Below are 13,374 nucleotides of genomic sequence, written 5' to 3'. Positions count from 1 at the left end.
AGAAGAGAAGAGAAGAGAAGAGAAGAGAAGAGAAGAGAAGAGAAGAGAAGAGAAGAGAAGAGAAGAGAAGAGAGAGAGAAGGAGAGAGAAGGGAAGAGAAGAAAAGGGAAGAGAAAGAAGACAGGAGGAGAGGAGAGAAGAGAAGAGGAAGAGAGAAACAAGGAAAGGAAAGGAAAGAAGGAAAGGAAAGGAAAGGAAAGGCACAGAGGAGAGAAAGAGAGAGAAGGGAAGGGAAGAGAAGGGAAGAGAAAGAAGACAGGAGGAGAGGAAAGGAAGAGAGAAACAAGGAAAGGAAAGGAAAGGAAAGGAAAGGAAAGGAAAGGAAAGGAAAAGGAAAAGGAAAGGAAAGGAAAGGAAAGGCACAGAGGAGAGAAAGAGAGAGAAGGGAAGGGAAGAGAAGGGAAGGGAAGAGAAAGAAGACAGGAGGAGAGGAAGAGAGAAACAAGGAAAGGAAAGGAAAGGAAAGGAAAGGAAAGGAAAGTTAAAGAGAGTGGGAGGTCTAGCAGAAGAATATTTAACTGTACCCCATCTCAGTGCATCCTACGGAGATATAATTTTCTCTCCATATTTCTTTGCCCACTGAATATATGAGGGACCCAAAAGAGTTGAGATGGTACTTGGGCAGCTGTATAGTTTAATAAATCCATTTTACTACTTTGCCTTAATAGTATTGATCCATCCATTTCAAATAGTAAACTATATCTTGGGCAAGCCTGCTCCTCCAGTGCTCCACTGATCCTCAGTGGAGCTTGTGGTTGAAGTACCGAAGTTCCCTCTAAACGGGTTGCACAATTGTGCCCACAGCCTTCAGCAATCATAGCCCAATCTCTGCCAGCGGGGGATTATGGCAGCTGAAGGCCAACCCATCCAGAGGAACCAGACTGAAGAAGGCTGAGCTGAATGGTGATTAACACAAAAGCAGGAAGTTAGTCGCCATCGAAATGCAACATGGTTAGTCAGCCTCAGCGTATCTGTGCTGTACCTTCTTCTATGGGAGGGAGCCTTCCTTACGACTTCCCCCAGCAGTCGCACTGAACTGAAAAATGAATCATGGACAATTATCAGAAACATCATCAACCATTCAAAAATCTCCAGACAGAGACAGAAGGAGGTGGGGAGAATCCAAAGGGGAAATGGTGAAGGGCAGAAGGGGTGACAACAGGGAGTAGAGCAGTGGTTCTCAACCTTTTTAATGCCGCGACCCCCAACCGGTCGTAAGTCGAGGACTAAACCGGTCATAAGTCGAGGACTACCCAACCAGTCGTAAGTCGAGGACTTTCCCTGCCCGGGAGCGCCGCACAAGCGTGGTTCCGCCCCCTGCGCCGGCCGAGGCGTAGCTGGCAAGCGGCAGAGACGGAGCAGGCCGACCACCAGCTGGCCCAGCCCAAGGGAGGTAAGGCACCCGCCGGAAAAGGGGGAAAAAAATGGTGGACAGCCTTGCTTGGCGACCCCCATGAAATGGTCGATCGACCCCAAATGGGGTCGCGACCCATAGGTTGAGAACCGCTGGAGTAGAGGAAAATGACATGGTGGCAGAAGGGTGGGAAAAACGTTAGGTGTGAAGAACAGTCTTAGCCTGCAAGTTCACAGCACCATCTATGGGCAAGAAGCAGAAACTGAATGATCCTTGGCCCAACATAAACCTATTGGTACCCCAAGGTCATTTCCCACACTGCCTGCCCAATCCAAGGTTGTGCAAAATGAATAACTGGTCCAGGTCCTAGTCCTCGACTTACGACTGCAATTGATCCCCAAATTTCTGTTCCTAAGCCAGACAGTTGTTAAGTGAGTTTTGCCCCATTTTCTGCACCACTTCACAACTGTGAATCACTGCAGTTGTGAAGTGAGTAACGCAGTTGTGAAGCATGTCTGGCTTCCCCCATGGACTTTGCTTGTCAGAAGATCGCAAAAGGTGATCACATGACCCCCAAGACGCTGCAACCGTCATAAATATGAACCAGTGGCCAAGCATCTGAATTTTGATCACCTGATCATGGGGATGCTGAAAAGGTCATCCCTGGGACTACCTCTCTTGATTCATTTCTTAAATTTATATTCCACCTTTTCATGTAGGAGCTCAAGGTGAGATTCTCAGTGCTTCCTCTTATTTTGCTTCACCCCAACCATCCTCTCAGGTAAACGGAACGCCCAAAGTCACTCAATGAGCTTCCATGGTTGAAGCTAGATGTGAGTCTGAGTCTAATCACAACAGCCTGCTGGCTTCCTGAGACAAATCGGGAGTATTGGTTTTGCAGATGTTATGGGAATCACCTGAACCAGGGGTCTTCAAACTTGGCCCTTTGAGGACTTTTGGACTTCAACTCCCAGAATTCCTGAACCAGAGTGCCTGGCTGAGGAATTCTGGGAGTTGAAGTCCACAAGTCATAAAAGGGCCAAGTTTGAAGACCCCTGACCTGAACTCATAGGGGAGGTGATCCCAGCAACTGAAATAAAAATCAACTTATGGTGGACTAGCACAGGGAGTGAGGAACATGGATCTTCCCAACGTCTGAAGGAACTTTTTGCCAGTATGCTATTTTGCACCATGGAAGGAAAAGTATCCCCCAGCTATTCCATTGTGAGGAATATTAAAAAAACAAACTGTCCACTTGCAGCCAAAGCGAATAATCCAAGGTAACCTTCAAAATTTCATCCCAGTTAGTAGCAATAAAAAGTGCTAAGGCTGTTCTGCCAAAATCATAACAATGTTGCGTGGAGATGCTCCTCTTTCTTCATCGCAAGTCGTTGAGATAAGAACTTGGCTGAACTTTCTTGAAAGCCACATCATCTCAAAGTATGATTTTTCACCTCTAACCTGTCAGTCTTCTCCACTCCCCCACACATACTACGGGTGAGGTGAGTCACTGTGTACAATAACCTGAGTCATGGTAATTATTTAAACTCTTGTCACAGAGTACGCAACATGGAGGAAAATCCAAAACTCCTTCTAGGCCATAGTAACACTGTTTTTTTTCCATAAAGAAAGAGAAAAGGGAAGTTTTGCCTAGTATTTAAAGCAACCAGGCTAGAAACTGGGAGAGTGTGAGTTTTAGTCCCATCTTAGGCCTGAAAGCCAACTGGGTGACTTTGGGCCAATAACTCTATGCTTCAGCCCAACTTTCCTCACAGGGTTATTTTAGTGGTGGGGGAGGGGAGGAAGGAAGATGAAGGAGTATTAGGTATATTCATCACCTTGAGTTATTTGAGTTGCTTTGGATAGTGAGATGGGTGGCATATAAATTTAATAAATAAATACATACGTATGTATATAAGATTCCTTCCAATCATTTAATTGGCACTTTTAGATGGCTCATAGACTTTTAGAATAAAATGTTGCTACTCCTCTGAACAGTAAAGTACCAACCAAAAAGGCTCCCAGATTGCTTTCAAAGTGTAGAAAAAGCACATGCCCTCTTTTTTAATAGCAAAGAAGAAAATAACAACAATATTTATTTGAAGCAGACGTATTCTGCTGTTTGGCCTTCAGACATAAATGGGAAAAGGGATGGAACGCCCTTTTTTAACTTGATTGTTCTTAAAAAAAATTGCAAACTTTTTGCCATGCTAGTGTCAAAGCAAGAATATTCAATATTAGCAGCGTTGACAGCTAGCTTACTGCAAAACAAAAGACAGATCCTAATGCTTCAGGTTTCTCCAAGATCCTGACTTCCCAATCTTCAGAGTAGCTCAAAGAAGATCTAGATCACGGCTGTCAAACTCGCCGCATCACGTGACAGGTCGCGACCTACCACGACTTTTTTCGCATTGCCAGAACTGGGGTGGGCACGGTCTCTGCATGATGCAACCGGCCCATGAGCCGGCAGTTTGACACCCCTGATCTAGATGGTCCTGCTTTGTTTCTGGGCCTTTGTTTTCTACCTTAATAAAACAGGAGCTTCCAGCTTAGGTGAGAAACCAACAGCTTAAGCCATGTTTACTCAAAACTCCCACTTCCCTTGGCTATTGGATTGGGAATTTTTGGCACATGATCGACCGACATGGCGTACCCTGGTTTACCAGGGTTGCCAGACATATGAACACAGGAGGACAATCTTGGCACAAGAGAAGCAAGCACTCCGTAAAGCCAGAGCTGCAAATGCTGAAGCAATAGTGTCCACATTTCTCTGTTCAGTATGTGGCAGAACATTCCGTGCTAACATCGGTCTCATCGGCCATCTACGGACACACCGCTGATGGCCCACAATCCACAAGATGTCAAGGTCTTCATCGAAATCGATGGACGAACAACAAGGATTGGGCAAATGGAAATGGCGCTGAGATTACAAAGGTGAAAGCCAAGCAACCAGAACATACCAAATTGGCTGTGCTTAACCTCCAGGCTTTTCCACTTGGATCTCATGTTTTGATTTTGTGGCTGAACTTGACCTCTCCTTCATACCTCTCTCCTTCCAGCATCTTGTAAGCCCCAGATTTCCTTAGCTGTGCATGACCAGCCCCTCCCAAGGAACCATTTGGCTTACCTCCTCTGGTTGACCTCAGCTTCGCCGTTGTTGCTGTTCTTCCCTGGGCCCCAGCTATGCCGGCGGAAAGGAGACGACGACCTCAAATTGTTCCGCAAGCCAGAAGAAGGAGGGGACACCTCCATGACGCTATCCAGCAATTCGTCCAGTTCTCCAGAGACCACTGCCATGCCATCTTGACCTTCTCCATTCACCCCCATGTTGAAGCAGCTGCCATCTGGGCTGTACCTCTCCTTGGACCCAAGGAGACCAGGGGTCCGAGGAACAGAAAAGTTACTGCCGAAGGAAGAGTTCCTTTCCAACGATGTGGTATCGTCCACTGAAGAGGTGGAACTCCTGCCAGCTGATTGTTCCTCTTCAGCCTGCTTTTGAGATTGCAATAATACAGGAGTAATGGTAGCAGTAGTTACTAATAGTAATAAGAATACCATCAATTTATTTCAGATATAAAGTAGGTTTCTTCCCAAGTGATCACCCCATTGTAACCATTAATGGGACATAAAGGAAAATTATTAAATACATAGGGCAGGGGTAGGCAACCTTGGCTCTTTTATGACTTTGTGGACTTCAACTCCCAGAATTCCTGAGTCAACATGGCTGGTTCAGGAATTCTGGATATTGAAGTCCACAAGTCATAAAAGAGCCAAGGTTGCCTACCCCTGACATAGGGTATTGACCGTGCTAATTATTTGTTGATAAATGTATTTAAAATATTCTGAAGAACAAAGAGTTGGTGGATGTTTTGCTTCTGGTTTACATAAGTAAGAATACTGTCCCTTGCGATCTTGGATTCTACAAGCTCCAGGTCTTTGCCTGAACCACTCTGTGGTTCCTTAAAGCTTACACCACCAGGGAACTGAACTCAGATCAATAAGGAAAGAAGGATGATCTCATCAGAGACAGTTATTAAAAGGGGATTTACAAGTTCCCTGCCAATGACTTAAAAGTTTAAGTAAAGAAGAAGTGATCTCTGCACATCCTCCTTCCAAATCTTTAACTCTGCACAGAAATCCCCTAAAGTATATTTGAATCCGAAAGTGATAAGGATTTTTTTCTGGGGAGGGGGAGCTGGGAGATGCAGCACAAGACTGATATCTCATCTCATCACATCACAAGGTGGTTGATGGATCACAAGCCCAACATTAACACGGTGGTATATTTTTCAATCTTGGAGCTTTCCGTGACACCACAATGAAGAAGCAGACAAACGTACAGTACATGGAACACATTGAAGTGTGTGTTGGGTGGTGGGATTTAATTGTGTGGGTGCTGAACTACAGTTCCCAGCAGACTGAGCCTGTAAAGCCAACGGGGAGGATGTTGGGATCCGAAGTGCAGCCATGTGTAGAGGATCACTATTTCCTTATCCTGTCCGAGAGAGGACCTTGAGCTACAGTTTGGCCACGGTCAAGGCCAATGGTGGTCCAGCATGCCAAAGGGAGGCTACTTGAGACCTCGATGTAAAACTCTTTGCTTCTTGATGTGCTGCAAAAACTGAGGCTTGCTCTAAGATGGCAACAGCAGATGATTTGGCTTGGGGAAAAAACCCAATGGGATCTACCTTCTCGGTTCTACTGGAACCAGTTTATTTAAATCTAGATTAAAGCAAAATATCTATGGAGATTCTCAGTCATCCAGGTCATGGTTGTCCCAAAGCTGCTTTTTTCAGGAGGCAATTGGACTTACTTGTTTTTTCTTTGAAGACATTTCTCTTCTTGTCCAAGAAGCTTCTTCAGCACTGATTGGATGGTGGGGAATGGAAGGATTTACTGTGACCCTGAGGACACAGAAAGCCTCCAAGTGGTCTCAACGACTCTCTAAAAGAATACAAATGACCAGCTGTCTGCAAGGAATATAAATCCTTCCATTCCCCACCATCCAGTCAGAGTTGAAGAAGCTTCTTGGATGAAAAGCAAAACATCTTAAAAACAAACAAACAAGAAAGTCCAGTTGCCTCCTGAAAAAGCACCTTTGGGACTAGATTAAAGCAGGAATGCCCAGCAAAGCAATGATGCCTTCATTTCAAAAAACAAATGAAGCCGTGTTCGCTGGGCACACAAATTTAGTATTGTCCAAATGTCACTGCCTAAAGTTTGACATTTTTATTTTTCTTTGCATACAATTAAACAGATGCTTTTTTTCAAATGTCTCCCAGATCAAGGGACAGGCATTTTTCTCCCAACTCTAATAGCTTCCAGTTAAAAGAGCCTCCCAGCATCCTTCACTTTTGTCCCATCTGTGGGAATTTGGGGGTGAAGAGGATGCTTGCTTTTTGTACAATGGCGAAAATCTTGAAATTCCCACGTGTCCACCAGCTGTACTGCAAACCCTGTTGCATTGTGGCTTCCTACACTTGCGAAAGGAGGAAGTTTTAGTTCTGTCTGCCTAGCCCTGTTCTGATGGGAACAGACACTTGAGGCATCTGTCAGGGTGACTCTGTCTTGGTCAGTCAATCTTTAGCCCAGCGCCATGGCAGAACATCTCTGCATGGAGAGATGCGAGAAAAATTGCTTTGCGAATGTTCTTCCATCTGGCTTCAATCGTGAGCTCAAAATAATCAACTTCTCAACAACCTCCTTTCCTGTTCTCAATGCTAAGTTACCCAGATGTTACATAAAAGCGTTTCTCCGAACACAAGATCATGCCTGCATCAAAGCTGACTAGTAGAACCTCTTCTTTTATTTGGGGATGGGGTTCGTAATTGCATAATACTGGCAAGAACAATATTCAAAAAAACAAACAAACAAAGCCCAAAGTTTATAGGCAAAAATTCCCGCTCCTCTCAGTGCCTCACCCTTTTACTTAGGCACTCCCTAGATTTGTACACAAGGCTAAAGGAATTGGAAAACAGCTTCCCCCCCCGCTCCCCAGGACTTCAATCCAGAATAGCTTTTCTTCTTGGCCAGAACTTCAGCAGCTTAGCTATGATCAGAAAAGCAAGGGTGGCCCTTAGCTTGCCAAGAGGTCTCTGGACTTTTAAAGGATGCTGCCTGACTCGGGATGATGCAACCAGCATTATCGTACACGTCCAGAAGCCGTGGGTGAAACAGAATGCTCAACGGTTGAAATATTCTCGGGAGATGCAGCAAGGAAAGTGGCAGATTTATCAGGAGAGTCTGAAAACAGACTGCAGGAAATGACTTCAGACTGCATGATTCATTGAGATGGGCCCATGTCACAACATAGGCCGGTGAGAAAAGAGAAAATTCAGAAGGAGGTTTCTGGGATAACCAATGGAACTTGCATTAAAGGCCCTGCAAGGGCGGAGCTTTTTTTCTCCAAGTTTGTGGGTTGAAGTAGAAGAGCTTTGGTAGATCTTACCTTTCTAAAGTCCACCTCATCCAGACCATCGCTGGAGAGAGGAAAGAGCTCGGAGTCACTCCCGGATCCTCTCTTAAGGAGGCCTTTTGAAGAAGAGCCGTCACCGCTTAATCTGTCTTCTAGAAAATTATCACTTTCTGGAAGAAGACGAATTTAAAACACAGACATATGAATCACAGAATCAGAGACTGCAAATCCAACCAGGTACTGTGGAGATACGAACTACAATGTGGTCTACGCTGAACTTGAGGGCACCTCAAGATGTTGGCGAATCTCAGGGAAATGATCTAATAATGCCAAGTGGACTGGTAACTGGACTCCAGAGCAGCATCTTTAATGTCCTCACCTGAAGATAGGAGTCCAATTTAGAGGACAAGGCACAAGTGGTGTAATGGTTAAGTCTACCAACAGAGAGGAAAACCTGCGTGGAGGTCATCGAAGAGGCAAACCAAGCAACTATCTATCCTGGACACTCAAGAGCCAAGGAGCCTTGCCAGAGACATTTTTAATTCTTATGACTCCTTAATGTTTCCATAGCATTTTCTAGCTTTCACAGCAATTCTCATATAATATATCCCGTCGGTAATATTTCCATCGATCCTGCAGCATATGTCAAATAATTTGCCAAAAAGCACAATGAAAATGCAGTATAAATGTCTACATCCAAGACATTTAAACTCCAAAAGGGGAGAGAGAGATTAATTCTTTGAGTGACCTGGATAAAATATGCAAAACTTTCCATAATCTCTTTCTTATTCTGCAGCTGTTTCTCTCTTTTTTTTTTCATTATTGTTCTACTTTAAAGCATTTTAAGGCGTTAGAAAAAAGAAAACGTGCCAGATATTATTAAGGAACCGCATTTTATTTGACGTATTCAGTTTTTATAGCTGCCTATCTCAGCCAGGGGGGCAGCTACACTCTTTCCACCTCTAAGACATTCCAGCCAATAAGATAAGTCTGTTCTGTTAGCCATGTTTATTTACTTATAAACACAGAATTATTTTAATCCAGTATTTGTTCCATAAGAGAAAGGTGTGCAAATAAGAACTCCGGTTCCAGTTTTGATCTCTGAATATCAAAGGAAGACTGAGCTGAAAGATAGTGACTGAATTACCAGTAAATTTTCTCCACTGTTCTTCCACTCTTTAGCCTGAGTATGTTGCTTAAGAGAAAGATTAAACCTGGCTATGAAAAGATTCTTACCTACGGCAGGTATGATAGTAGGGGAGCCTCAAATAATTTGCACCTGCAGGATCAACCTCCCTTCCCCTTCCTTTCATTCCCAATTTAAGTCCTACATCTGTCCCTCTTTTCTCAATCTTTTTGGGGGAGAACTTTTGAAATAATTTTCAGGTCTCAAGGAATCCCCTGCATTAAAAAACGCAAGAAATGTGGATCCTTCGCCACATGCTTAATCTCTAACCTTCACAACCCAGGTTTTACACATTTTTAAGAAGAGCAAAATGGTAGCTGAATTGTAGCAGGTAAAAATTCCCACCTCTGTGGGTGCTAGAACACATGGCATGCAAAGTTCAAAAAACAATGTTTTTTGTTTTAATTCTTAATCTCTTGTGGAATTCCTAGAAACCGTTCACAGAAAACAAGAGCCATCCTATGCACGTGACGAAGTGTTGAGCTGCAACTCATGAAAGCATATACCTTCTAATAAAACCTGTTCGTTAAGAAAAGTTCTCTCAGATGCCTACTAAAGTTTTGCACGCTTACTACCCATTTCTAAGATCAGGACAAGCAGATTTTTTTTTTTAATCAAATCAAGAAGACTAATTCTTTTTTTCATCAAGACTTTGGCCTCAAAGATTTCAGGCAGCCTATTATGAAACTTGCAAGAATCAATTGTCTGCAGTGCTTCTCAGCCTTGGAAGTTTGAAGAATGTTGACTTCAACTCCTAGAATTCCCTAGCCAGAATGGTGGCTGGAGAATTCTGGGGGTTGGTCCACACCTCTTCAAGCTGCTAAGGTTGAGAAATACTAGGGAGATATATATATGTGCACCTGGACGGCCCAAATATGGGAAGAAGAAATCTTTTGCCCGATCTAAGTTCGAATCTCAGAAGGGTGTAGCTGGCTGATGAGAGCTAAGGAGCTTGAAATAGCTATACCAACTTCCCTTTAACCCTTTGTTAGCAATCCTTGGGAATAGCTAATATTTCCCAAAGTAGCTACCATTATGCAAAGGGTAATTTCTCTGTTTTAACAGGTGTGACTTCTTTCCTCATACCTTCTCCATCCTCATCGGTCTATATTTCTTTTCCATAAGTTGAAGAAGGTGAGAGAATTTTTAAAAGAGAGCGAGAGAGGGGGGGGGGAGAAAGAAAAGACAGAAACCTCACGGATCCAGCTGGCAATTTAACAGAGCATATCCCACCGCATTCCAGTCTGAAGGGCAAGCCAGCTCTGCACCGAAGGGGGGGGGGGAGAACACTAACAAAATACTGAAATGGAAAAAATCACAAAGGAAGTTCCAGATTCGCCACTGGGCAGCACTAGCTCCAGAAAAATTAAACCAATTTCTGAGCTGCAAAGGCACGGCAAATTTGGCAGACCATCTTCCATGTTTTTCTCTCTTCTCTAATTACCTTAAAATTGGCAGACATCACACTGCTCATTTAAAGTCCCCCAAAACAGCCCCCTCAACACACAGACACACACACACAATTCGCTGCAGCTGATCTTGGCCTGGTTCAGATATAACCACTGTTGTGGGTGTGTTTTGCTAAGAGAACAAGGTACAGCAAATTGGTGATATTTCTTCCTTTCCCTTCTTTCCTTGTCATATCAGGATAAGAAACCTGCCTTTCAATATTGAACAAATCCTGCATCCAGGTTAATAAGGGGAGCTGTGATTTCTTTTTAATTTCAGGCTATTCTAGCAGTTCAAAAGCATGCAAATGCAAGTAGATTAATAGGTACCATTTGAGTGGGAAGGTAACAGCGTTCCGTGCGCCTTTGGCACAAAGCCACATGATCACGGAAAATGTATTTAGACAATCCTAGCTCCCTCGGTTAAGAAACAAAGATGAGCACCCTAGAATAGGACACAACTGGACAGGGAAAACTTTTACCTTTACTTAGCAAACTAGGATCAGGAAAATCCTAGAACTGACCTGGCTTCCTCTTAGCCTAGCATGTAAGAAGGTCCAAGCAATATAGGTCAAGTCATCCTTTCATACTTGAAGAACTGCAAACATAGGAAATAGTCCCAGTTTGAAGGGGAAGAGTTACCGGCCTGGAGAATCAGTTATGATATAAAATGAAAGAAAAGTGAGAAATAAAAAGACTGAAGGAGCTAGGAAAAAAAGTAAAATGCAATCGACAAGAAGAATATTAGGTGTCTAGCTATCTTGTAACAGCTGCGGGTTTTCTGAACTCTTGGAAACATTCCTTCATCTTTCTAGGGAAACGTGATTTATTTTTCTGTTTACATTCGTTGTGTTTTTCCGTATGTGCTCACATTGTGCAATCCAAGATTATTTTCACCTTTCCTGATGGCCTGATAAATCTCCCAAGGCAGGAATGCCGGCTACAACAAAGCTGGAAGAATGACAAGTTCCCAGCAGAGATGCCATTAACTTCCTGAAAAATCTGATTTATGGACTGACCTCTCTATAACCACTCTGAAGAAAGGAAACCATGGAGCTTTTTAAGGTACAATTATGGGGTCAGGGTGGAAATTGGACATGCAGCAGTAGAAAACATCTCCCTTGCTTTAACATTAAGCAGAATTAAGAAGTAAAAGGACAGTATGCTACTCTACGCTCAAATATGGAAACATTTGGTCCTACCTACAATGGAGGACTGGCTGGTGAAGATGATGGAACATGCAAAGATGGCTAAATTAATTTCTTTGATCAACAGAAAAAAAAAACCAGTATCTGCATTTATGGCTGACTGGAAACCGCTTATGGATTTTTTTGCATGAGACTGAAAAAAAATGTACTTATGATTTGTGGTTTTGATGATTAAATGATGGAACTTGCAAAGATGGCTAAATTAACTTCTATGATCACAGACAAAAATAATATTTACATTTATGGCTTCAAACCCTTTACAAACTTTTTGCACGAAACTGAAAGAAAGTGCACTGATGGTTTGTGGTTTTGATGATTAGGGAAAAAAGCTGGATAACAGAAAAGAAGAGCTCTTTTCTTATAATTATAAACTAACAGATAACAGATATTAGATAACTATCCAGTTTTGGTCACCACGTTACAAAAAAGATGTAGAGACTTTGGAAAAATTGCAAAGAAGAGCAACTACGATGATTAAGGACCTGGAAACAGAAACATATGAAGAACAGTTGCAGGAATTGGGTATGGCCAGTCTTGAGAAAAGAAGGACTAGGGGGGACATGATAGCAGTCTTCCAGTATTTGAGGGGCTGCCACAAAGAGGAGGGGGTAAACTTATTTACCAAAGCACCAGAAGGCAAGACAAGAAACAATGGATGGGAATTAATAAAAGAGAGAAGCAACCTGGAACTAAGGAGAAAATTCCTAACAGTAAGGACAATTAACCAGTGGAACAGCTTGCCTCCAGAAATCGTGGGTGCTCCATCACTGGGGGCTTTCAAGAAAAGACTGGACAGTCACTTGTCTGAAATGGTATAGGGTCTCCTGCTTGAACAGGGGGTTGGACTAGATGACCTCCAAGATACCTTCCAGTTCTGTTTTGATTGATAGACTTTGTACCTGTACTTATATATGCTTGCAATGGAAATCAAAAACTCTTTCTTTGTATTATTTCTGCATTTTTGCCTTTTGCCTTTTTCTTTCTTCTTCCTTTACTGCTTTTACTCTTTGCTAGTTTGTTAGTTTTTATAGTTGGATTTTTTTTTTAATCATAAAGCTGAATAGTGCATTCCTGTCTGAGCAGGGGGTTGGACTAGATGACCTCCAAGGTCCCTTTCAATTTTATTATTACTATTATATGTCAAAGAGAACCTGTTTCTCTTACCTGCAGAGTTGCAAGGATGCTTCTGCTCCAACAGTAAAGAATCTGGAGAAGGTTCAACTGGACACCAGTTTTCACGGTTGATCTAAGGCAAAGGGAGAGAGATGACAAATTAATGGGAATCTTTTGATGCAGCCTCCGTATTCTCTTTTTCTGTTTTTGTTCTGCTTTTATTGTTTTTAATGTTCTTGTAATAATTATTATATTATGGTTTTAGTGGTGTTTTGTTTATTTTACTGTTTTATTGGATTGTTTTCAACTTACCGTGAGGTGGGTGGCCATATAAATTTGATTAATAAAATAAACTAATGAACCCTTTATCTTGACCTGATCAGACTTCAAATGAATCAAGTAAACAGAATTGTTTTTTATTATTATTATTATATGGCATATTAATCTTGCGCTCCCAAAAAGTAATGAGGAACCTCAGGACAAACACTAATTTTTATTTCATTTCCTTTATGCTGAATTTAAAGCAGAGTCAATACAATTCCCCTTCTGACACACATTTCATTCAGACATATTACGTAGAGACCTAACTCTTTGGAGAAGGAAGGAAGGAAGGAAGGAAGGAAGGAAGGAAGGAAGGAAGGAAGGAAGGA

The 13,374-nt window shown here is 42.6% G+C and overlaps 1 protein-coding gene across 1 annotated transcript in view; it reads right to left on the bottom strand.

Moving 5' to 3' along the window:
• AKAP13 (A-kinase anchoring protein 13) overlaps positions 1 to 12,857 on the bottom strand; it is a gene marked incomplete at its 5' end in the record, with an annotated part of 64,526 nt that extends 51,669 nt beyond the window's left edge. Inside the window, 4 exons of the mRNA XM_029283380.1 lie at positions 983 to 1,036; positions 4,482 to 4,846; positions 7,803 to 7,939; positions 12,776 to 12,857. Coding sequence (XP_029139213.1) covers positions 983 to 1,036; positions 4,482 to 4,846; positions 7,803 to 7,939; positions 12,776 to 12,857 — 638 coding nt within the window. The remainder of the gene's footprint in view (positions 1 to 982; positions 1,037 to 4,481; positions 4,847 to 7,802; positions 7,940 to 12,775) is intronic.
• Between the last annotated feature and the right edge of the window lie 517 nt (positions 12,858 to 13,374).

Source organism: Protobothrops mucrosquamatus, unplaced genomic scaffold (assembly GCF_001527695.2).
Source record: "Protobothrops mucrosquamatus isolate PMUCROS unplaced genomic scaffold, P.Mucros_1.0 scaffold72, whole genome shotgun sequence".
Lineage (NCBI taxonomy): Eukaryota > Metazoa > Chordata > Lepidosauria > Squamata > Viperidae > Protobothrops > Protobothrops mucrosquamatus.
This window is presented reverse-complemented; position numbering and strand designations above follow the sequence as displayed.